At 47.5% G+C, this 25,193-nt stretch overlaps 1 protein-coding gene across 7 annotated transcripts in view; it reads right to left on the bottom strand.

The window, feature by feature from the left end:
* Positions 1 to 596: 596 nt before the first annotated feature.
* The window catches only part of KIAA0232 (KIAA0232 ortholog), an 88,142-nt gene continuing 63,545 nt past the window's right edge, over positions 597 to 25,193 (bottom strand). For 3 of the 7 annotated variants that reach the window (XM_059923635.1, XM_059923636.1, XM_059923640.1), the window contains 7 exons: positions 22,337 to 22,403; positions 21,106 to 21,187; positions 15,749 to 19,031; positions 8,817 to 8,925; positions 4,272 to 4,369; positions 2,072 to 2,192; positions 597 to 1,850 (listed from right to left, as the gene is read on the bottom strand). In XM_059923635.1, coding sequence (XP_059779618.1) covers positions 1,786 to 1,850; positions 2,072 to 2,192; positions 4,272 to 4,369; positions 8,817 to 8,925; positions 15,749 to 19,031; positions 21,106 to 21,187; positions 22,337 to 22,403 — 3,825 coding nt within the window. In that variant the 3' untranslated portion in view covers positions 597 to 1,785. The other 4 variants (XM_059923641.1, XM_059923637.1, XM_059923638.1 and 1 more) reach the window with 4 other exon arrangements.

Raw genomic sequence — 25,193 nt, 5'->3', positions numbered from 1 at the left:
AATACATAATCTGTTAATCCCCTTGCCCGCTTATAATCCATTCCCATTCCCCCATGGAAGGTGCAATGTCTTCCCACTAGCGTGTAAGGAAGTCTACACCTTGACCACCTGGAGCCCTTTCGTGATAAAAAGCAGCTGTCCAAAATCAACTGAGCTAAAGGTTGTGTCTGAAATATATTTATTTGGTCTCGGCTACATAAGCAACGATCTCTAGGATGATCGTCACTGTAGTGATTTTAGGAATTTACAACTTCCAATTCTTTTTTGCCTTTGCTGTTAAATTATATTTCAGTGCAGATGCTAATCAATTTTTAGGAAGCTCTGGAAGAAAGAAAAATACATATAACCTTATAAAGTCTGTAAATAAATAACAGCAACATAAAACCTTACACGCGCACACACGCACACACACACAAACCCACTTTAAAGTGTCAAAGATGTGCTGTATAAAAACAAACCCTGACATGTGGTGAGACCAAACCCAACGGCCCATCAGGTTTCCCACAGTGAGGACAGACAGCGCCGGGGATGACTCCACAGCCCTGGATGGAGTTGTCTGTGTCATCAATTAAGAAAAAGGCAACAAAACCCAATGCTCGAAGCAAATCATGTATTTCTCAGCCAGTTCAGCTCCCAGCTAGTAAATTATGTGTTTACTGCCTGCCAAAATAGTGGTGAAGGTGTCTCACCCATATTAGACTTCCTGATGTTAGACATGCTAAATTGATGTCATACATTGTTTTTTTTTTAAAAAAAACAATGAGTTGGTTAAAAAAGAAAAACAATTTTAAACCTTTAGGTTTTGCAAATGTTGCTCCTTCTAACTTCAACCTGTTGCATGGCAGCGTGAAAGCTCAAGGAAGCGACCGTCACGAATGGACGGGACTGGATGAGAGGGACTGACCCCTGGGTTCCCAAGTGACACGGGAAAGCGGGTCCCATGAAGCAATCACACAGGTATGGGGGAAATCAGTACTCTACCCTCCGACCCGCCACACACAGAACTTGCCCAGAACATTCTCTCAAACACAAAATGAGATCTAAGCTATACTAAGTCACAGCCACAAGAGCAGCCAGCTGTAGCAGCCAAGGTCTCTTTGGGGAGCTGGGATGGCCTTTATTGCGTGCCAAACGTTTACAGTCTCAAGTTCTGGGGGCTTCGATTCAGTATCGGTCACCAGAAAAATCTCATCTGCAACTAAGGTCCTCATCGAGTACTGTAAGACTCACTGCAAATAACCCTGAGCGGTGCCTGGGGGAAATGTAACTGCAGCGTTAAGAGCAGGTCGGGGGTGCGCTCTCACCCCGCTTGGCCTCAAACGCTACCCCGTACCTCAAAGCCTTGGCTGCCTCAGGTGGCAAGAAAGTCACAAACCATGGTATTGTCCATGATACTCTAGGGGGAAAATCCTAAGAGAGAAAACACAGTATTTTGTAAGTCTCTAAAAGCACACCCTTGTGGTTCCTACTTTAAATGTACATGAGATTTTACTGAATGAAGACCGGGGATGAGTCACCCGTGCTGCCCTCTTGCCTTCAGAAAGGCACTGATCCACCGCAGGGTAAGTATTCATATCCCAGTTCTTAGAGGACAAAGCCTAAATGTTCCAAAGCTAAAGTCTCTGGATAGCGGAGGTGGTTGCTGACACTGCGACGCTAGTAAGGTGACAGTGATGTGACTGCAGCTGGGAGGAAGGCGCTGCAGTGAAGGTGCAACAGGCAGTGATGCTTCTAAGACGAGCACATGCACACCCATTCTTGGTAGGACAACACATCTAGTCTATTTCAAATAGCCAAGAATTTAACAGCTTGAAAAAAAAAAATCTTCAACAGGATAGCTGTCCTCAACTCTAAAATAAGCAAGAAGAGAAAGATAATTACTGATCTGAACCAGTTAATTGAAGAAGAAACCTTAGAAACCTAAGTTGTTGTTTTAGATGAACAGGCCTCACAAAAGGGTACTTTTCGCTCACATATCAATTTTTAAAAATAATTTGTACTACTCTGCAGGTTTAGAGATGAGTTCGAGAAAAGAGCTCCTCCTCCCTGGGCTCCACCCACGCGCCTCCACCTTCCGAGCCCGTGTCCTCCGAGGCGGAGCTGGCACTGGAGTACATCTTTCTGCGGAAGCCGTTTGATTTTGCTCCAGAATTTCTCTCTCCTGTGCACCTTGCTTCATAAACAGAAGACACCTAAGATGAAAGGAACAATTTTCAACAGGTCAAAAGCCAGATATTTTTTCAAAAGGGCTATGTGAGACACTCTATGTATGCAGAGATTCAGAAACAAATTGTTGATGTTTTCCAGTGGAGAGTTACAAAAATCTCAAGAGTTTTCCTGTTTGAAAGCAAAACAAACAAGCTTTCCTCCCTGATCTATACATGATCTCAAATCCTAATTCTCCATGTTCAGCCCCTTGGACAAAACGCTGCCGACGTCAGGGCTGGGTGGAAACGAGTCTTTGAGCGGGGGCTCCACCGGGAGGACGGCACGGCCTCGCCCTGCTGGGGCTCACGGTCCAGGGGAGAGGGCAGCAAGCAGCCCGACCCCACCAGCACAGCTTCCCGGCTTCCTGCTGCGCTGACCAGCTGGGGGTGCGGCCGACGGGGCTCTCCAGGTAGGAGCGGGGGTGGGGGGGTGGGGGGCGGTTCTTCTGAGGAGGGGCATCCTCGCCCGGAGGCCGAGAAGCCAGCTGCGCCACAGAAACAGCCGGAGCTGGCTTGGGACTTCGGGGCTGTGCTTCTGAATTGGGGGTCCATAGGTATATGGTACCTTTTGGGGATACTTCTGGCTGTGTGGGACTCTCCCCCACCCACAAGATGGTTAGCATCTCTGGCCCTCAGGACACCAAGTGCAAGTGGCAGTCCCTCCCCAGTCATAATACCTGGTGCTGCTTCCCAGCACAGTAATTAGCAACGTCACCCTCCCCGCAGCAGTGACCAGGAATTCTTCCCCCTCCCCAAAGTGACGAGCAACGCCTCCCTAGTCACCCACACTGAATAACAGTAAATAACAGTAAATCCCCCAAGTGAATCCCCACAGTGAATAACAGTAAATCCCCCAAGCACCCGCCCCCCCCCCCCCATTTCCAGATGGCAGTACTGTCCCTGCTTGAGAGCCCCGGAGGAAGGAGGACAGAAAGACCACCACACTCCTGAGGGGGGCGCAGAGGACGCGGGATCAGAGGCAGGCGAGGGCGAACACACACGGCCTGGCAGGGAGTGCGCGAGGGCGAGAGGCCATGGCGCTCGGCAGCGGGAGTCGGACTCAGGGCTGAGGGTCATGGCTCCGGTCTGCACTTAGGCTGTGGCTGTGCAGATACACGTTCTGAATCTTTACGGGCCTTTAGTTTTCTCTTCCGCAAAATAACAGCACCTACCTCCCGGGGCGGCTGTGAGACTAAACGAAGTAACCCTCGCGAGGCTGTCCTGCCTCACGGTGTGGGGAGAAGACTGGGGAGGGAAAGGTGGAAGCAGGAAGGCCAAGGCGAAGCCCACGGCAAAGCCCACGGCAGCGGTCCGCAGGGGGCGGTGATGCGGAGGAAGCGTGAACGATGGAGCCGGCTGAGAGGCGGGTGGTCAGGACGGGCACACAGACTGCGTGTGTAGGTGAGAGAAAGAGGAACGAAGAACGAGTTCTGGGCCTGGGGACTGACGCTGGGGGGTGGAACATCCACGGAGATGGAGAGACGCTGGGGGACGCCCCCAAACGTCTGCCTTGATGTGTTCGGTCTGACAGGTCCACGGACACCAAGACCACAGGGCGCTTTGGGAGCAATTTCTCACGAGACTTCAACTGACAATGACAATCACACTGAGAAGCCACAGAAGCTCCCTTCGACTCATTCACCTGCCTGCCTCCCCGGGCGAGGCACAGGCCCTGTCCCTGCCCCCGGGAGCTCACAGGCCGGTTGCGGGGCGGGCGAGCAGAAAGTGCAGTCGGCTGAGGGGCAGGAATGAGCACCGGAAGGGCTCCCTTGTGGTGACCACTTTGATGGGGAAAAGGGCGCCCACCCAAGGAGTTTAAGGGGAGTGACAGGGTCAGATCTGCATGGAGAAACTCCCTCTGGCGGCAGTGTGACGGACAGACTGTACGGAGAGAGGGAAGCCTTGGCAGTAAGTGGGAGGTGATGCAGACCAAAGGGCCACAGACGAGAAAGGCCACATCCACAGAGCTTGGTGACAGGGAAAGGCAGTCACAGGGCTCCCAGACTTTGGGGGTTGTGGTGGCCATTTGTAAGTTAATAATGAGGAGGAGGACAGTCCACTTACCCTATTAAAATCTAACAGACGCTCTTCATTACTGGGCATTTCTTTAACATCTGGATATTCTTCTATACCATTCTCTCCCTTGGCATTTGTATAACATTCTTAATCATTTTGAATGGAGAAGGGAAAAGAGGGAAAGGGGGGGAAATTTCATTAAGACACAGTTAAACGAAACATACATTCTTGTTTCATTTTTCAATGAAAAGTCAGATCAATTAGGTCTACAGCCCTTTGGAGATTTTAAGAAGTCACTAAAAGCAGACATGTTCAGCATCAGCCAGATAGGTGTGTACGAGGAAAATGTTAGGCCCATTTAAAAATTCTTCTAACAAATTGTTCATAGAGTTAAAAACAAAAACAAAAAACAAAAACACAGGCCAGCATAATCATACATTCTCGTTATCCCACCATGAGACATTCATTCAACAAATACGCACTCACACCTCTAAGTGACAGGCCCTGGGAGCACAGGATAAAAAGACCAGCCAGGTCCGAGCTCTCAAGCGCGTACGTGGTGTGGAGGGGGACAGATGATGCACCACGCGTATGTTCACAGAACAAGTGAGCAAAGGGATTTCGGACAAGAGGGGGCGCAACGGAGAAGACAAAGCAGGGCAACAGCCTCTGCTCTTCCTCAGCTCAGCAGCAAACTAAGCCACCTGTGGAACAGGGCGGAGGAAGGGGGCTAGCGTTCCGACTGGGTAAGCGGCTCTCGGAAGGGGACAGGACTGTGAGCTGGAATTGGAAGGAAGCAGGTAAATCACTTAGTCTGATGCTCCTCAACCCTGCCTTCGCATTCAAACCACCTGGGGAGCTGTAAGAAAAGTCTGGAAGCCCAGGCCTGCACCTGAGATTCTGACTGACTTGGTCTGGGTATGAGCACTTTCTGAGAAGCTCCCAGGTGAGTCTGAAGCACAGCCAGGGCTGATGCCCACCGGCCTTAACCTACACTGGCCCCCCAATCACCTTAACTCCATGGAAAGGGTGTCAGCATGCCAGCAGTTACCGCGAGGTGCTTGATGAGCTGGCACGCCACCCCACGCGTCACAGCAGCGGCAGGGCCAGCTCGATGACCATGGGCCCTCCTGCCATCATCGCGGGCGGGCAAGCCTGGGCCCTGCTTGGCCTCCCACAAAAGGCTGTACTCTCCGTGACCTTTAGTTCTGACAGCCTCAGGCCCTCAAACTTACTAGTGTAGGTTCATGAAAAAACCCAGGCTCTGGGATTAGACAGACGTCAGTTGATTCCTGATGATGCTACTTACTTCTGATGTAACTTGCAGCAAATTATTGAACCTCTTGGAGCCCCAGTTCTCTCATCTCTAAAACAGGATCACCATTTGCCCTCACAGATTTCTGTGCAAGTTCAGAGATCACCTGTGTGCAGCCTCAAGTTCGGGCTGGCACACTAACACCTTCCACAGCTGCTACTAACGAAAGCCCTGGGCTTGGGGCCGGCCCGCCGCAGGACAGCTGGGGAGGACGCCCTGCTCTCCCATGAGGCAGGGGACCCCTCACCCTCACCCTCACCCATTCTGGGCCGTCATCTTTTTCTCAGCTCGCCTACCAAGCTCTCATCATCCCCGCGCCCCACCGCGTTTGGTCACCACTCGTACGAGGTGGGGAAGGTAACCATTTCCTTGGCTCGGATGTGCCCACAGATGGAGCGGATCCCCCCCCACTATTACCTATACTGTTTCCCTGCAGGGCTCTCGCTTTAAGACTCAAATAACACAAACACTTGTCTAAGTGAGCTTTCCAAATGTTTTGAATCCAGTGTATGACCTCTGGAGACGGACGCGTGGGACAGACGCGTGGGACAGACTGTGGCACACAGTCTGCAAGGTCCTTGTGGTCGGACTCCCTGCTGCCCGCCTGACCTGCCCCTCCCCCACCAGCCCCACGTGCCAGGCACACAGGGGCCACAGCGCGTGCACTCCTGCTCCTGCCTGGACCTTGCCCCAGCCGTCAGGCGCTTGTGTCCTGATTCCCTCAGGTCCTGCTCAGAGGTGAGCTGATGAGGAGGGCAGGGACGACGGCTCTGCGTCCCCAGCCCCTAGAACAGTGCCTGGCATGAGGCAAGCGTGCACGAAATATGTGCGGAGTGGGTGTGTGTGTGGGCACACAGCAGGGCGGGGGCTGGGCCTTCGTGCCGACGGGCCCCTCGCTGCCCCTGCTCCGGGGCCACACTGCCTCCTCCTCCTTTGGGGCCTCCATCTCCTGACTCACAGGAAAAAGGGACAATCCTCCTTGCCCTCCTTCCCAGGGAGGCTGGAGCTCCCAGGTCAGACTCAGAGCTGCACAGGCTTCTCAGTAATCATCAGCGACGTCAGAGGCTTCAGGAGCGGGGACGAGCGTCGGCAGTCACGGCTGCTGAGTGGGTGAGAAGGCCGCCTGCTTCCCGGCTAAGCTTCTCCTGAGACTATGCCCCCACCCCACAGGCTGAAAGCACCACACTTCATGACGGCAACCGTGCAAGGATTCAACTCACGGTCGTGAGTTCAAGGTCATTCAAAAACCTGGTCACCACACTTATCCACTGAGAGTTTCCCTGCACGCCACTCCACAATTTATAAAAAGCTGAATGGACTGATGCCCACATACAGCACCTACAAGGCACTGTACAGATAACCACGGACCTGGAGCTGAGAGCTGAAGCGCATTCCTCACTAACAACAGAAAACCGGACGGAGGCTGCGGAGACAGCCCGCGACACAGTGACGGAGCACCACCTCAGTGTGCTCGGAAGTCACCCCACGCCGTCCCCCACCCCGGCCCTGCCTGCTCTGCCACCGCGTCCCTCCTTCCCTCTGGGTCCTTCCTGCGTGTGGGTGTCCTCTTGTTGCACTGCTCCAGGGTCCCCGGCCCTCCCCACCTGCACTCCCATTAACTGCAGTTGGGACTCACTCAGCCAGTGCACCAGACTGGACTGAGGTCAAGGTCCGGTTTGCACTCCTATCACCCTGGTGTCTCCGGGGCACCAAGTGCAGACAGCTGCTGTGGACAGCAAGCTTCTGGATTCAAGCCTGAGCTGCATGACTAGTGCCTGATTCTGGGCATTCAACCGGAGACTTAGCTTCCTCATCTGAAAACCAGGCTTTCACGGGGTTTGTATAAAAGACTGAAAGCACCTCGTAAATCATGAAGAGCAACCCAAATACTAGCTAATGATGGAGGAACAGGCCTTTAATAAATGCTGTTATATAAAAAAGATGCTGAAAATAAAGACTCTGCTCTATGCTCCCCTTATGACCCTTTGGGAAGGAGGAAGGCAGGGCTGGGGAAGCCGTTTCTTGTGCCCACAGAACAGAGAGAAGCAAACAATCCCAGCCTTCCCCCCAGTCGGCTGAGGCCAGGCTGCGAGGGCAGGCCAGCGCAGGCGTCTGGAGCCCCCAGCGTGTACAAGGCCCCGCGGGCAGTCAGGAACGTCACTGCTCCAGGTTAACTACACATGAGCTGGGGAGACGACACACACGCGAACATGCAAATACTAACAGGAGATTGACCTGCCCCCAGGGCTCTGACCGGAGAGACCGTTGATGAAGTGCTGCAGCTGACAGCCCAGGGGACCACGGCGGTCTGCACAAGCTCAGAGTCTTGAGCTGACCACTCGGTCTGCCTCCTTAGTTCTCACTTCTCCCAACATTTCAGATCAGGATCTTTTTATAGCTTCTGAGTATGTCCACCTGGGAGGCTCACACACTAAAATCATCTTCACCAAATCTGCTACTGCTCCGATGTCCCTCTCTACCCGGTCTCCCCTAACTCCCTCCTGCTGTTCACTACTCACAGAAAGTCACTCAGCAAACTCCGGCATCCTCCACAAAACCTCTCGATGCTGTTCTCTATGCCCCCACGAGTGCCTCAGTCCAGGCCTTTATCCTGTCACACCCAGATCACTGCAAGAGCCTAAGAACCCCAGCAGGGGCTCTCCAGTTTTTCAAGTCCTTCCCCCCTCCATTCTGCTGCTAGAACTGTTTTAAAAAACACACCTGACCTGATACGCTCCAACGTGAACTCCTTTAAGTGGCCCTCTCCTCCTGGCTGTTCAACTCTGCCTAACTCAGCGGAGCTCCCGAACCTCCGCGCCAACTCACCGCCCCATCCCCGCCCCCCGCCTCTCTCCAGCCTCAGCTACGACCCAGCTGGGCCCAGTGGGTCCCTGTCCCCCGGCCCGACTTGCTGCAGACCCTCGGGCTTGGCTCAGGCCGCTCCTGTCACGGGGACTACCTCTCCCCAGCCCTCCCACCGGGGCCCTTCCTGCAGGCCCCCCCGAGCTGAAGACTCCCCGCTCCACCTCGCACGGGGAGCAGGCACGGAGCCGTCAGGGCCGGTGCTGCTCCTGTGCGTTTCCACGCCCCGCCCCGCCAGGCTGTGATGGGCGTTAGAGCAGGGTCCAGTCCTCGTGCATCTCTGCGCCCCCAGTGCCTGACAAACGCTGGCCACACAGAATGTTTTTGGACTGATTTTTACAGCAAAAGGATTTACTGCTCTTAATGAATTAGAAGTCTGAGTGCATGAATGAATGACCTAATGCAGGTCTTCTTACCTTCACATTCTGAGGCAGGAAAAAGAGGAGAGTACAAGGCTTTTTCCCACCAGGTCTGTTTTTCTTGACTTCTATTTATTCCTTGTACATCAGTGTTCAATACAGGAAACTGTTTAGATTAAACCAAATATAGACAAAGTTCACAAACTTCCAAAATAAAGGGGAAAAAATTCAAGCGTTATTAACTGTGGACTACAAACCCAGGATTTCTGAACTGGTGAGGGTTTTTTTGGTTTTTTGTTTTTACCGTTCTAGACAAAGTGAATACAAAAAGCCAACGTGTTCATAGCATATAAAGGAAGTTTTTCTTAAAAAGCACTTATATTGGAAATGGAATAAAAAGTCTTTTTAAAAAACAACAAAACTCTGACAAGGCAAAAACATAAGGAAACAGCCTCAAATAAGGCAAGTTTTTAGATTCTGGAAGTACAGAGATAACGGGGTGGCTCGTGTGAGGTGCTCGAGAGAAAGTAAGGAGGACCCTCTTCTCCTTCACACACTCAGGCAGGAGGGCGTCAAAGAAGAAATGGGACAGAGGAAGTTTTATAGGCAGAGTTACCAACCTAATGTCTTTATAACAATTATCTGCTTTGATGAGAACCAGAAGGAAGTTGAGACTAAAACCAAGTAATAAAACTGACAGTAATTCAAATGCAAAACAGGAAACAGACATCGAAATGAGAGGAGGGCAGGACTCCTGAGACCAGGAGGGACCCCGTACTCCGTGCACACCCACGGCCCTGGCAGAGGGGAAGGCGCCCACGCCCACCCTCCGCCGGTGGAGCGCTCACGTCCCAGCTGGACGCGCCCACCTGCCTGGGCAGCAAGGACTAGATGCAGTGTGGCTGTCACGCGTGATCAAGGAGCGTCCTCGGGGGCGGTCGTCAGGAGGCGTGGCCCGGGCAGCCGCCCCGGGGACATCCTGGTGTGCTGGGGGTCTTCCCTGCTGCTTCCTCACTGTGCCTGACAACAGGCCCTCCCAGGGTAAGTAAGGCCTGCTTTGGGCATCTCTGCAACTCCCATCACCCATCGCAGTCTCAACAAGTGCCTGCCCGATGCATACGACCTGTAAACACTGCATACGCCTTTGTTTTAGAAGACATTTCATTACATGTTCAAGTTTAAAACCTGAACTGTTTTAGCAACTGATGATCTTCAATTCTCTAATAGGATTTTGTTACTCTCCTAAACAAAGTAAATTATTTTACTTTATCAAAAACTTTTTGATTCAGTAATGTGTGATTTTTATTACTTACTAAATGGGAAATATATTTCAAATTCTGATTTTCATTTAACTTTTCAGAAATACCCCTCAATTAGAAACTGAAGAATTTCTGCTGTCTATCCAGAGCAGTCAGTTAACCTTCACCGTTTTCTCGTGCAGAGTATTCTAACGATAAAAATTAGTAAACCTATTAGATAAACAGATACCAAGGGCAACAGCGACAACAAGGCCAGGGTTAACGCAAATGAAGCCAGCAACATGCCAGGTCTGCAGTTAATGCAAGGTTGATTCCTGCATCTGGCACATAATTCACAGCACTGTAAGACCCTTCTGGAAAGGCTCTGCCTTCTCTCCAAGGCATACCTATCTGCGAACAGATTACTTGGTGCTATCCAGGAGGAGCAAGGATGGCTCCCTGGACAGAAGTCTCCCGATCATCCCCAAGGCACTATCGAAGAGAGATGGATTTGAAGGTAACAAGTTCCTATTTGAGAAAGAAAGTGTCTGGGGCAGGCTGTGGAAGGATCAGTGTTTTATTCATGTGAGTGCAGTCAGACTACTTATCTTTAATCCTTTCTTGAGATTGTGCGAGTGAGGTGAAGAGTAAGAAAGGGGAGAGAATTCACTGGGACAGACAGGACGCGGTGGGGGAAGGCAGGCTGGAGGGGCCGAGGTGTAGCCGGGGGGCTGGGTCAGCATGAACAGGAGGAGGTGAGATACAGGCAGAACCAGACGGTGAGCGCAAGGGCAGCAAGCCCATCTTACTGATCTTCACACCTCCAGGAACAGGGCCTGGCACGAAGTAGATACTCCATGTCTGCTGGCCTCAAGAAAAGGTTCCCCCCGGCCAAAGTCCCTGATTATCTAGCACACCACTTTCTCTCTCCCTCCCCTGCTGAAATCACTGTTAGATCATGCCGTTTCTGGCACAGTTTTAGGATATTTTCTGCATTCTCCATTTGAATGTCAATTCCAACAGCAAGGACTATTTTTCCTGTTTTATGTTACACCGAATACATGGTCAATGAATATGCGTTATGACATCTTTCCACTTAGCTATTTCCAACTTCTAGGCTGCAAAAGATAACCAGGCTTTGCTTAAATAATGTCTGTTTAATGTATTAATTCAACTTCTGACTTGGTTGAGAACGAAAAGAATGAAGAAAGAATGGAAGAAATGGAAAACGGAACAGAACACAAGCTTGGATGATCCAGGCACACCTCTGCCTCAGCAGTGCTCTCCCGCTCCCTCCGGGTAGCTTCTTGGCTCACGTGCCACCTGGAAGCCTTTCTTCAGTTGTACCTTGGCAAGGAAGCCTGCCCTGACTCCGCATTTACCATGGCAAACTCCTCCAAGCACTCCCATCCCACCACATCCCTTATCCGGCTCTTCTTTTCCACAGCATTGGGATTCTAACATACTGTGTAACTTCATATTGTTGATTGAATGTACCTCCACAAACGCAGGGGTCTTTGTCTATTCCTTTATACCTAGCACCTAGAATAGCGCCCAGACATAGTAGGCTCTTAATAAATATTTAATGTATGAATGAAACAGTAAAAAAAAAAAAAAAAAAAAGAGAGAAGAACATGAACTTGATCCAGAAAGGCTTATCAGAAACGTCTTTAGCCACAGATGTAATACTCAGTAATTTTTTAGAAGGTGAAAGTTAGGTTAAGGCTCACTGCTTTAAATTCTCACTAGATAGTCCTAGTTCTGGTGAAGAGAAAGGTGAGTTCTGCTCTGGGAATAGAGCACTGAATAGTGCCCTCTGACACAGTCAGCTCTCAGTTATTTGCATCAAAGAAGGAAAAGAAAGCCTCCTGTAATAAGCCTTGTTCTTTGGAAGAGGAGAGAGGAAATGTAGATGAAGAGATACCCTGTGCAACATAGACCAGCAAGGGACGCTGCTGTCCTAAGTTTTCCTTTACTGACGGGAAGCGCCCCGTTCTGGAAGGAACTTGGGCTCTGCCCTTACACTGGGGTCTGGGGCAGGCATCCCACCCTCTGGGCCTACGTGTCCGCAGCCGCCACGGGGGGAATAAGCCCACGGCGGCAAGTCACTACGGGCATTCAGTAGGGTAATGGTGGCACAGCAGTGGGCACAGAGCTGGCACACGGGGGCTGGGCCCGAGCACCCTCCGCTCATCCGAGCATTCCGACTCCCCTGGCACACTCCTGGCGGGAGGCCTCCTCTCCGGGCCTGGACTAGGAATTCCCGGAGACAGGGCGGGGCCTTCTACTGCTTCTCTGTGCCTTAAAGTGCACAACATGGAGGCAGCAATCAAGCAAGTGACACAGACAACGCTCTTGCCACCAACTCATGCACAAATAATGGGCACCCTGGCACACTCTGCTCCTCACCTTTTCGCTCCTACTTCAGCAGCCACGACCTAAATGTTGGCAGCTCCCCTGCACACGTGAGAAACTTCAAGCCTCTCTACCTTTGTGCGCGCTGTTGCTTCTGCCTGGAGCGTCCTGCCTCCTCCTTTCTGCCCTGGATGCTCAGGTGCGTGCAAAAGCCCTCCTCAACTCTCACGGGCCGGGTCGGTTCTCCTCCGGGACCCCACGGCACCCTATGCTCACCCTCCCCAAGCCACCCAAACAGCCTAAAAGATAAGGACCTGGCTAGGCAATTTTGGTACATCCATACAATGAAATAATATGCAGAAAATAAAAAAGGAAGGGTGATTATAATAAAGTGTCATCTCAGTTAAAAAAAAAAAAAGTAGGGCTTCCCTGGTGGCGCAGTGGTTGAGAGTCTGCCTGCCAATGCAGGGGACACGGGTTCGAGCCCTGGTCTGGGAAGATCCCACATGCCGCGGAGCAACTAGGCCCATGAGCCACAATTACTGAGCCTGCGCGTCTGGAGCCTGTGCTCCGCAACGAGAGGCCGCGACAGTGAGAGGCCCGCGCACCGTGATGAAGAGTGGCCCCCGCTTGCCGCAACTAGAGAAAGCCCTCGCACAGAAACGAAGACCCAACACAGCCAAAATAAATAAATAAATAAAAAAGTAGGAGGAAACATACGTGAACAGGTATTTGCTTCTCCAAGCACACAGTATCCTCGGAGGATACGCAGCGGGCCTCACACTCACGGCTGCCGCTGGGGAAGGACCCGTGCACTGTGTACATACCCTCCTGTAACTCCTGAATTGGAACCCCGGAGTGAATTACCTACGTCAAGGAAAAGAAGTGATCTGTTTGCCAACTGGTCTTCAGGACTAGACTGAACTCTCTCTCCCAGGGCAAGGACAGTGTCTTGTTCATCCAGGTCACTTACCTTAGCGATGGGCACAGAACATGTAAATGTTTAATAAATGTTTGCTGAATTGAACTCAACTAAATTTTTGAAAAGGATCATAATTCATGTTCCTGGGTACCAATTCTATTAGAAATCCTACCTTCTAGACCACTTGCTCTGAAACAGATTGGCAGCTAGTGACTTTTTTTTTTTTTTTTTAATTATGTTTTTCTTTTGATTACATAGAACTGTAGTGTTTTGTTGTTGTTGTTTTTGGTTTTTTTTTTAAATTTATTTATTTTATTTATTTATTTATTTTTGGCTGTGTTGGGTCTTCGTTTTCTATGCAAGGGCTTCCTCTAGTTGCGGTGAGCGGGGGCCACTCCTCATCGCGGTGCGCGGGCCTCTCACTGTCCCGGCCTCTCCTGTTGCGGAGCACAGGCTCCAGACGCGCAGGCTCAGCAGTTGTGGCTCACGGGCCCAGTTGCTCCGCGGCATGTGGGATCCTCCCAGACCAGGGCTCGAACCCGTGTCCCCTGCATTGGCAGGCAGACTCTGAACCACTGCGCCACCAGGGAAGCCCCGCAGCTAGTGACTTTTAAAACAGAGCTTTGCCCTCTGTAAAGACTGCCCTCCCTCAGGAAAGGAGGGGAAGAAGACCCTGGCAGGAGCTCCCCAAGACTGACAGGCAGTGTGAGAGAGTGAAAAGGCACAGATCTGGCCCCAGCCTGTCCTTTCAGGCCACGCTCAACCTTTCTGTACCTCAGATGAACCTGTGAAGTGAGCTCCCCCCCGGCTCTGAACTGTAAGCGATGCTGCTGAGAGAGCGGGGCTGTGAGGACCGATGACAGCTAGGACATCGGACAACCCCCGTGTCCTTTGAGGACTTTACTGGCAGCCAAGACCTTTCAGGACAACGCAGAATTCTGGTAACACATAAATACATCAACATGCTAGAAAGCTAAGGAATATGGTAATGGTATGATGCGGAATCTCGCTCCTTTCCTCTTTTTCTTTCTTCCCAATCTGGAACCAGGTGAAATACAAAGTACGTAAAGGAATTTTTAAGGAAGAAAAGTGGGGCAATAAACAAACAGATAAAGCCTAACATTATTTTTTGTTGTTGTTCAGAGCAGTTCAGATTTCAGCGTTTCAGTGGGGTTCAACTCATGTCTAAACATCCCCAGGCCAGCTCATGGGAGCACTGATTCTCGAGTTGCCTGTGGGGCTACCGACCATCACATGCACTCAGGTCCACACCTCAGCACCTAGCCGACAAATGAGTAAGGCATGACCTGTATCCATAAGGAGCTTATAATCTAATGAAGAAAGTACATCAATGACTCATGAAAAAGGGCAAATGCAATTAAAAGAAGAGGCATAGAGCACATGAAAATTAAAAGAAGGGAGAAATGATTTCTGATGCAGGTGGGGATGCAGCAGGGGAGAGAAGAGGAATGAGGGATGCGTCAGTGGGGGACATGGGAGCTTGAGGGAGCCTCATGGTACCAGTGAGACTGAGCCATGTGAAGGGGGGTCAGAGTGTGCGGGGGGACAGATGGGAGGAAGGGCGACACAGCTGCTCTCCAGCCACAGGTGGCCTGACTTCTAAACACCTCCAACTGTCTTCTTAAAAGCTGCCCCTAGAAAAAGGCCAGGCACTGCTGTATCAAATAATGGCTGCAAATGGGCAGAGCACTGTGCTTTTTTTGTGAAACAGGTTATTGCCTTAAGTGTTATCTCTTGTATACTCCACTCAGTTCAGGAATAGTCAAATGGTACAATGACTCCCATTAACAAAGGTATTACTGTTAACCTCATTTGATAGGTTGCCCCATATCATTCATGTAACCTCAGGAATATGTACTTCGTATAAAGCAAAGTCCACCTGTATGGGTTCTGTAGAAGCTATTTTGTTGCATTTGGATTGTGGCTTAATTTTTACATGTACCACGATAAATTTTAGAGAATTCTATAGAGATGTAATTTATTTTACATGTAAAACGTAAGTTTCAATAAGCTAATCAGTGTTTCAGAGACAATTAGACAGGCTTCCTATGTAAAGAAACCCTTTGCTGCCACTTCTGAAGAGCAAAGGACCTTTTGAAGAGTAAACAGCGACTTCTGGATTCATCAATTTTTGAAAGCTGGAGCACTTACATGCCAGGAGGCTTTGCTTTAAGCACAGTACGTGCACATTAAGACAACACAGAAACATCTCATATCCTGATTTATTTAAAAATATCTTTGCAGAAAATGTCTACTGTCTAGTTCAAATTTATGAATATCAAATCCACGTTAAGTCCTTCTGTAAAAATCATCAGAATGCTGCTAAGTTTTAAGACATTTAAACTAAATTTCCAATAATTTAACCCTATCTTTCACTGTCTGAAATGACTGTTCTTTAGAATTAAAGTCTGATCAAATGCTTTTACCAAATACCAATACACACTGACACATACCTCTTCCAGCTGTCCTGAAGAAACTGGATTATCTTCATAAGCAGGGAACTGACAACCTGCTTTGCAACTGCAAAAATTATTAATTTCTTCTTCACATTGTGCCATTATTTTACAATTTGCTTCTGAGCTTTCTAAATCGATTTCCAGAGACTCATTCAGGCTACATTCCAAACACTGATTCTGCTTTCCTACTGGCAGAATCCCAGCTGATTCCTCCTGGGAATCCAGTGATGTTTGAGCACTCTTTTCCATTCCAGATTTTTTTAACCTGGGAAGGAATTTTCCAGACTCAAGCTCTGATTTTCCATAGTAATGGCCTTCCTTCTCTGCATCTTCTTCCAGTGGTTTGAGATCTGCCTGTGGATCTTCAAATGCATCAACTTGAGAAGGAATAGGGATATTTGCTTCATCTTTTTCAGATTCAAATTCTGACTCACTTCCTCCTCCTGGGGACAGTTCAGATGCAGAAATAGGGCGAAAGTGAGTCCTAGGAGAGATCCGAATAGCCCTGTATTGTGTTCTGTCAACGCCACATATCCTGGGGTGGAGAACTTCACTGTCTGAATCAGAGCAGAGGATTGATTTCGGTTTAAAACTAGGACTGAAAGATGCAATCCCTTCGGGTTCAAATGAACATTCTACATGAAGAACTTGTGAAAATGGATTGCTTAAGTCAAAGGAAGAGAATGAATATTCAAGTCCAGGATCTTCAACTTGAAAGTTACCACAAGCTCCTAATAAGTCTTCATGGAAGATAAAAGAAAACCCCTTATTCAATCCATTTTCCCCGCTCTTCGGCTGGTCATTCTGTTCAAATGATACGAAGGGTTTCCATAACTGCCTGTGACCAGGAGCAAAACTGTTTCCTGGGGTCATAAAGACATCTGTACCAGCTATTGTCACCACGTCAGAAGCTGCACACTGTAACAAACTTCCTTTTGTGTGACTGGGTGGTACTACTGCCCATTCCCCATCGCTATTAAAGGTTTTGAGCTCTCCATAAACTCCTCCGAGAATGAATGAGTTCTCTTTATCTTGGGCCACATCCCAAGGTTTAGAGGGGGTAGTGTAATCACCACCATCCACCTTTGATAGCTCACCAGAAACAAAAGCTCTTTTCTCTGGGTTCTCTTTCTGTCCCTCCCACAGACGATATTCGGATCTCTGCACAGCCTTATTAGGCTCCTGGAGGGGCTCCATTTTAGCTTCAGCGTCCAAACAGCAGCAGCAGTTATTTACATCTGTCGAAAACAACTCATCATCAATCCTTTCTACTTCCACCACAGCTACAGAATTTCTATCTGCCATCTTTGTCCAAATGTCTTTAATAACCCCTGAGCTGTAGCCATCTCCACGTGGGCTGCTTTCACTACATACTTGCGTAGTTTCAAAGGTTTTGTTTTCTGTTTTTTGTTCTAGCTGAATACCACAGACAGATTCTAGTTTAGATTTTTTTTGGAAAACTAATGTCGGAATTTCTCCTAAAGTTCTACTGTTTTGCTGGCAAGTTTCATCTTGCAAAAAATCTAGAAGTTCTTCATCTACATAATTTGACGAGACTCTAGGAACTACATAATTCATATCGTCTGCATTAAACTGTGTGGATTCTTCAAACTGAATGTTTAATGTCTCATTGTCTGAACGTGTTTCTTCTGAATGGGACCATGGACTACAAGTTCTTGTTGAAAGATTAGAACAGTGTTCATTTTCTTCAAAGGCACTATTTTTGGTCCATATTAGTAATCTAGACTGTGTTTTTCCAAGCACATTAGCACTAGAATCTGTATTTTCATTTCCCAAGTTGAGTGTTTCAAAAGAAAATGGTAAAACAGAATTACTGCATTGCACTTCAAACACTGAAAAACAAGAGTTTATACCAGATCCTTCATTAATATCTGAGAAGAGCTCTTGATTGCCAGCAAGCAAATGCGGATTGAGCACTGTGCTGTCTAAGATCGGGGAGAGTCTAATTGGAGAATCTCCTCCAAAACTCTCTCCGTCGGCATCGCCAGAGCTGGATGAACAACACTCCCAGAACTGAGCCAGACGGCCAAGGTCTTGCGGGAATAAGCCCTCAGCGCCCACAGAGCTGGCAGAATCTGTCCATATTGCACGCTCCCCTTGCAACTCCATTCCATCTAACACTATGCAACATTCTGCCTCAAAATCTGTTTTCTCTTTGCTTTTTTGTCGAATCATATTCAAAATCCGACTTTCTCCTTGCATTGTTTCTGAGGCACCAGGATCCAACATGGATTGGTCAATATCCACTTCATAGAAGTGCGTTAATTCTGATAGATGAATATCATCCAAGTATTTGTTGTCCTCCGGCAGAGAACAGAATGAGGTCCCAGTGAGGTCAATGTCCTCATTTATAACTGCAGGCATTTCTACAAAATGACCATCAATGAAAGTACCTGCTGCGAGGTATGTTTTATGAATATTATTGTTGCTGATACAAAGACCATGCACTGATTCAGACAATTCTTCTACTGCTTCTGAGGTCAGATCGCTTGTATCTTGCCTGTTTCGGTATGTGGTCTCTAGTTTACTTTTTCTGCTCAAAGGAACAAAATACTCAGCAATCGGTTCGGTATACCACAACGGCTCCTCTTTGTACTCTCTGTCGGTTCTGCTCTCCAGGTGCAGGTCTCTTCCTTCAGTGCTCCCGGCGTCTTTCCTGCCCATCTCCTTCAGCGGCCTTTTACCCCGCTTGCACAGCTGTTTGATGGAACCACTGCTGCTGCTGCTGCTTCCGGCATGCATGCTTCTTTCCGCCTTTTCGCCATGCTTCAGTGAAAGCCTGCTCTGCCCATTCCGCCCTTTTCTGTTTCGGATTTCTCGTGCCTTGTGTCTCACTTTCACACACTTCATGGATGCTTTTAACTCTCCCTGATTACCACTTGAGCTCGAGCCTCCTTCGCTGGAGCCGGAAGACCAGGAGCGAGGGCGCATCTTTCCTTCAGGCTTATGTCGGATTTGCTTTTTGTACAAAGCCGGCCTTTCTTCACCTGTGCCATTCCTAAATTTGTTCTCCTTCTCGTTTTGACTCTTGCTCTGGGTTTTCTCGTGCACGGTGGTGGGCATGTCGCTGCTTCTCTCCTTGATGAGCTCACCTTCGCTGTTGCAGTCCTTCGGGGAGGACGTGTCTGTGCTAGCTGGTGGGGCTGTGGACGATGAAGAAGAGCTAGGGTAAGAACAGACTGCAGACTTGTTCCACACAGTCAGGATTTCTTGCAGGCAAACTGGTTTCTCAGAAAGTGGTGGAAATGCTTCATAGTACCTGAAAAGCAAGTAGAGAATTCAAAAGTGGGCGCTCAGACGTATCAGATATAGTAAAAACAACATCACCAATCGGAGAAATGGGATATTTCATTTCAAAGAGTCAGCGTTTACGTCACCCGTGAATGAGTAACTTTTTAAAAATTAATAATACCGTAAAATATACTTTATATTTAGTTCTATGGATCAAGCACCCTTACATTCAGCAGTGAGAAAAGCACTATAGGAATATTTAGAAAATACATTAAGTTGACTTTGTTCTTTAAAATTTGGATTTTCGTAAGTCACTAGTTACAAATTAATACAGGGGAAAGAATGTAATATTTTGATACGAAATATCTGAATTTGAATCTCAGCTCAGTCATTTACTATGCTTGTGACTTTAAGCTAATCATGTAATGTCTTGGTCCCTTTCCTCACCTGTAAGATGGTGATACTATGACTTACCTCACAATGCTGCTATGAGCACTGGAAGCAGATGTAGGTGAAAAGCTGGAGAGCAAAGCAGTCGAGAGCATGAGCTCTGAGCCGCACTCCCTGAGTCTGAATCCTCACTCTGCTATTTCCTAGCTGTGTGACCTTAGGCACGATCCTTAACCTCTCTGTGGCCTAGAAAACGGAGTAATTATAGTATCTATCTCACAGAGTTGTGAGGAGTAAAGGAATTAACATGCGAAATGAGTCAGAACGACACCTTCAGTGACTGTTGTTATCGAATCTTTTCTCAGGAGGCAAGTGCAATGCCCAGCATTAAGCAGACCCTCAGAAATGGCAGGTTTCTTGGAATTCAAGTGTTCAGAAAAGGGGATGCTGGTGAGGCCTAGAACAATCAGACAAAGCGGACCACAGCTGAGCCTTGACGTGCCAAATGCGCAGCGGTCTGGTGAGTATAACTGTGAGGCATGGGAACCTGTGTGAGGACACGAAGATGCGGTGCCTCATTAGACCAGCAACCATTGGGAACCCAGGGCCGGAAAACCAGGGAGGCTGGCTTCAGAGGGCTTGAAAACAGGAAAGAAGGGTTTTCAGTTTGCTAGGAAACTGGTAGCCACTGAAGATTTCAGAGCAAGACAGACTGACAAAGGAAGACTTGAGAGTCAGGATGGCTACCAAAGTGGGGACTGTCATTCTGGAGGCAAGTCAAGGTCACACATGAAGTGATAAAAGGCCGGGTGTTCAAAGGGCCTATACTTGACTCTCCTTTTCAGTCTAGACCAGAGCTGTCCAACAGAAATATATTATGAGCTTCATAAGTACTTTTTAATGTTCTAGGAATCCCATTAAATGCGAAAGAAGAAAGTGAAATTAATTCCAATAATATATTTTACGTAACCAAATATATCCACATTATCATTTCACATGTAATCAACAGTAAAAACTATCAATATAGTGTTTTACATTCTTTTTAAATTAAGTCTTTGAACGCTGATGGGTATGACACACACGGCACCTCTCAACCTGAAACAGCCATGTCGCAAACGGCCAACAGCCGCACACGGCTACGGCTACCGTGCTGGACAGCACAGCAACACAACCAACTAAGTACTCTTTTTCCCTTCAGATTTAGAAGTTGAGAAGATTCAAATAAAATGTATAATAAGGAAGTCTCCTTACAATGCAGTCAATTTAAATACGAACCATCTACAAAGAAAGACAGAAAAGCATCTTTAGGAAACAAGTCCAACAAGGTCAATGACTTGCCCAGTTCCCTCTGTAATCAGCAATGGGAACTTGGCTTCCTTGTGTATAAAACAAGGACAAGCCTAATTGCTTACAGCTGTCTCAAAGGACTGGCGTGAATTTCAAAAGTCCTATATGAATGGACCATTAAATGGCCTTGTTTTTGTCATTCGTGAATTTCACAAATATTGATTCAATATGCGTGAAAAAGATAAGACCTCTTATTCACCTTTGAATTCTCAGCATCAAGCACACAGTAAGTGCTCAATAAATTCCTGAGTTATAAAATATCAAACTAAATAGAATATGACAAACAAAAAACTGTAAACCATGTAGCAGTTATTAGTCTGATTTTAACAAATGCACGCTTTATTACTGAATACAATCTTACATACATTTCCACTTGATCCTTTGCTGTAGGGGATAATTCTGCCTCTGGAGAGGGAGACCCCTCTAACTTTTTGTGAATCTTCTCTTCTGTTATGAAACAAAAATTCAGAAAGATTTGTCTTATATTTAGTTAATAAATGCTCCTGTTTTTTTCTTAAGTAAATTTAATCAGAAATTACATAGGCTTTTGTGGCTTTAAAAGAACGCTACACCAGTTTATCTTTTTAATAAAAATCTATTTCTTCAGTGTGCCAGAGGGAACTCTCTGGCTAAACCACATTAACGTTGGGCTGAGAACGGAGAGAAGTTCACCTCATCACTGACAGAGGCTCTAGAGGCACTTAATTAAGAGACTGAAATTCCCTGGGTACTTACTAATTACACCAGAAGGAGAGAACACCTGTTTAGATTCCAAAAATATTTTCTCACAAAACTCTGCACTCACCGACTTCATACTGCCTCATCTTGACTAACACTAATCTGTAAAGAAAGTTATTACAGTTAGCTCTCTGTTACTTAACATCTAGGTGAGGGCTGGGTTTCAACTAAAATAGAAGCAGAGGGCTCTACTCTTAGCTTAGCTCATGATACTGCCCTCAGATTAGAACAAATAAATTGTGCCCTTATTAAAAAGAACGCTCAAGGCTTGGTGGGCAGCAAAATGACCATGAAGAGGACATGTAAAATAAAGATCCTTAACTTTAATAGGTCACTCTTATTCTAGGGGCTTGCAGGAAAGTTGAGAAAAGAAGCTCTGAGGGTTCACGAATCAAAATGACTTAATGAGCTTGTCAAGCCTGCCTTTCCAAGAATTTCAAGAGTCAAGGCAAAAGTTCCTTCCAAACCTAAAATAATTAGTTGACACCTTTGCAGGCCTTGATGTCAACAGGCAAATATTAACTTGGGGGGTGGGGGGGAGGAGAAGGATGGGAAAGATAAGAGATTATTGCTCCAGATCCCTGAGCTTCAGTTTGAAGACAAACACAATGAAACGTCTCCTTTCCACGAGGGCACTTGTGGATTAAGTCATCCCTTTGAGGGCAGGGATCTATCGACCAGTGATGGCTATGGAATGACCCAGAAGCCACTCACAGCTAAAGACAGAGCGTGACACTGGCCTGGTGACACACTGAATACAAAGACATTGCTCCTGTTGCCTTTCTTTTCTGATCAATTCTAAGATCTGGTGACTCCACCCCCCTGTGCATGGATAGCCCTTGGAGGCGGCACTCTCACCTTGCTGGCTCTGCAGGTCCTTCAGCCTGGAGCAGAGCTCCTCCACTAAAGTCTCGATACCAGAGCTCTGCGTGGGAACAGAAATGCACATAGTTTACTGCCAGGTATGTAAGAGTCAGGTATTTGTATACTTTTGTCTTAATATAAAAGCTTTACAAATCTTCCACGTTTCAAAAGAAACACATGATCAATATTTAAATGAACATAAGAGTTTAAAAACTATAGGTTTCTAGATTCAATTTAGTATACATATTTTACTAATAAAGTATATTCACCGGCACTTACTGATAAAATGTGAAAATACTAATGTACCTCCCAGAGAGGCTTCTGTCTTCCCAGGGATACAGCATCTTGCTCACGGGGGAGCCTAAGGACCTAAATGCCCATCTTACGGTTAAAAGTCAGTCACTGTCAAAACTATTATTCAATATCTGTACGAGCAAGGGCTTGTACGAGACTCAATACAAATTAAAATCACAAAAATCTCCTCGTGGTCCTCTGGGAGTACATGGTCTAAAGAAAACAGGTGACTTTTTTTTTTCTCTTAAAGTGAACACTCATGACTGGAACAAACAGAGCAGGTGGAAAACATACGTCATTACTGCAAGCGAATGTGAAAGCTTTACTTTAAGGGTCATGAATAGGGTATTAGCCTCTGTACAGAACTGGGGTAAAATTTAAGGAGAGTGCATGGAAGAGTCTGAAATTGGGAGGAAAAGAATAAGAGCCAAACTCTAAAGAAAAATGAATGATGGAAACAGGCAAAAGCAAATCTTTTACTATGTAGACTTTTAAACTTTTAAAATTCTCTATTTCTCACAGGAGGAAAGAAAAACCTTTTACAAGGTACAAAAAAAGTGACCGTGTTATTTCCTAGGAACTTTTTACTTATTCAGTGGCAGAAAGCCCTATTTAAATTGGAATCGAGTCTCTCTAGGTGGTCACAACCCGAACAGACGCACAGGACTCTGCCTCCTGTCGTCCTCACAGGGCCTTGAGGGGCTAAAAATAGACGCTACCCCATTCACTTCACCCAAAATGACTCAGCAAAGTATTACAGATATCCTCAACAAGAAACCGCAGTTACACAGTTTGAGCAGCAAGAAAGATTACAATGAAAACAGCTAATTGTAAACATTGATAGTTACAGTCTATCCACATCATATCACAGCTTTTAACAGGAGACAGGACAAAAGAAGAAAGGGAAATGGGCCAGAGGAGAGCTGTCCTTTCCTTAAAAACTCCTAAAAAACATGGCAGATATTAGTCATAAGCACAACTCTGACTACACAATTCCATCGGAAAGACTCTGCTTACCATAATGTTCAAGGTGTGATGAGTATGGCTGTTTTATTCCACTTCCTCCAGACCATGAACCTAACACCGGTGTCAGCTGACTCGCGGCTGCACGCTGGTCTGTACAGCAAGCCTGTGTCACTGTTTCTAAAGCCGGTGCCAGTCTCCAGGGCAGAACACCAAGCCCTAGGGATTGCTTATTCGACTCCGCTCGATCCTCTGCAACGGCGGGCCACCTACCATTCTCCATAAAGCGCTCATTACAATAGTCAGCAGATGTTACTTTTTACGCTTTGTCTTGGAAATCACTTCCAAGCAACTGTAAAATTTAGCTGTTCCGGATAGTTATGCCGCTTAGAAGTATATACATTTGCTCTCATATATAAATGGAAAATAGACAACACGCTTAGTCCTTAACCCTGCACACAAGAGCAAGCTCTACCGACCCCGCTTCTGTCTTCCTTCCTTGATTCCTGCAGCATCATAATTGTATTTTTTCAAAAAAATCGTTAGACCACACTGGGTTATCATAATAGTAAACTGAGCAACAAAAAGGGGTGTCAGAAGCAGCACTGGACCCTGTCATCTCCTGGCAGGCATTCTGAAGTGTCGATTTGGTGCTGTTAATGAGAAATTTTATCCACTTTCCCAACTATGATATTAAGTACTAGATAATTTTATTAATCATATTTTAACAGTATACCATATCCACAAGGGCATTCAAGAATACTGAGAGCCTGCAGTACATTATACTCATATTTTAGTGACAACCTAAGGGGAAACAATGCCGTAAGTGAAAAAACACTGACATTCTACCGCTTAACTCATGAACTGCTTTTCTCAGCTGTAAGATGGGTAATACCCACTTACCTCCCAATACCAAACCAACATGAGAAGCTGCTCTGCAAACCACAGGAGCACTCTAAAATTCAAGTTATGGTATCCAAATCTGAACACCGGGGGGCGCACACACGGAGCCGGGCACTTTTCAGGAGACGTTCAATAAGCGGTCCTCCAGACACACGACCATTCCACTCGTGTACTTCTCACTCACTCACTCACTCACTCAGCAAATGGGCAGGGCCCCCATGGCCAGGCAGGACACCCGCAGAGATGAGCTCCCTACCCTCAGGGAGTTTACTCTCGAATAACTGTCACTTCTCACAGTTGGGAGATGGCCGGGGGCAATGTATCTGGGCCCGCACTCCTGCCTTGCCCATACTCACTGGGCAGTGGGGTGCAGCGCCGCTCCTGGTCCCTGAACACCTCCCTCTCAAGATTCCCGAGGGTAAACTAAGGTGATGTGCGTGTGAGGCGCCTCTCAGAGTGCCTGTCACATGAGTCACCTGAATACTGGTGCCCCCTCTAGACTGTCAATACGTTTCTCACTTCCCAGAGTCTCATTTTTGGATTCACTGCTTTTAAAATGCCTTGAGTTTTTGCTCTGATTTGAGTTTGAGGGTGGAGGAGCAGGAAGGGTAACTAACCTGATCCAGATACCGCAAAGTCCTCTGGATTCTGCCGGGACTCCACGGTGCCGGCACCGCTGCCTTCCCTCTCC

The sequence above is a fragment of the Balaenoptera ricei genome, chromosome 5 (assembly GCF_028023285.1).
Source record: "Balaenoptera ricei isolate mBalRic1 chromosome 5, mBalRic1.hap2, whole genome shotgun sequence".
NCBI classification, from domain to species: domain Eukaryota; kingdom Metazoa; phylum Chordata; class Mammalia; order Artiodactyla; family Balaenopteridae; genus Balaenoptera; species Balaenoptera ricei.
This window is presented reverse-complemented; position numbering and strand designations above follow the sequence as displayed.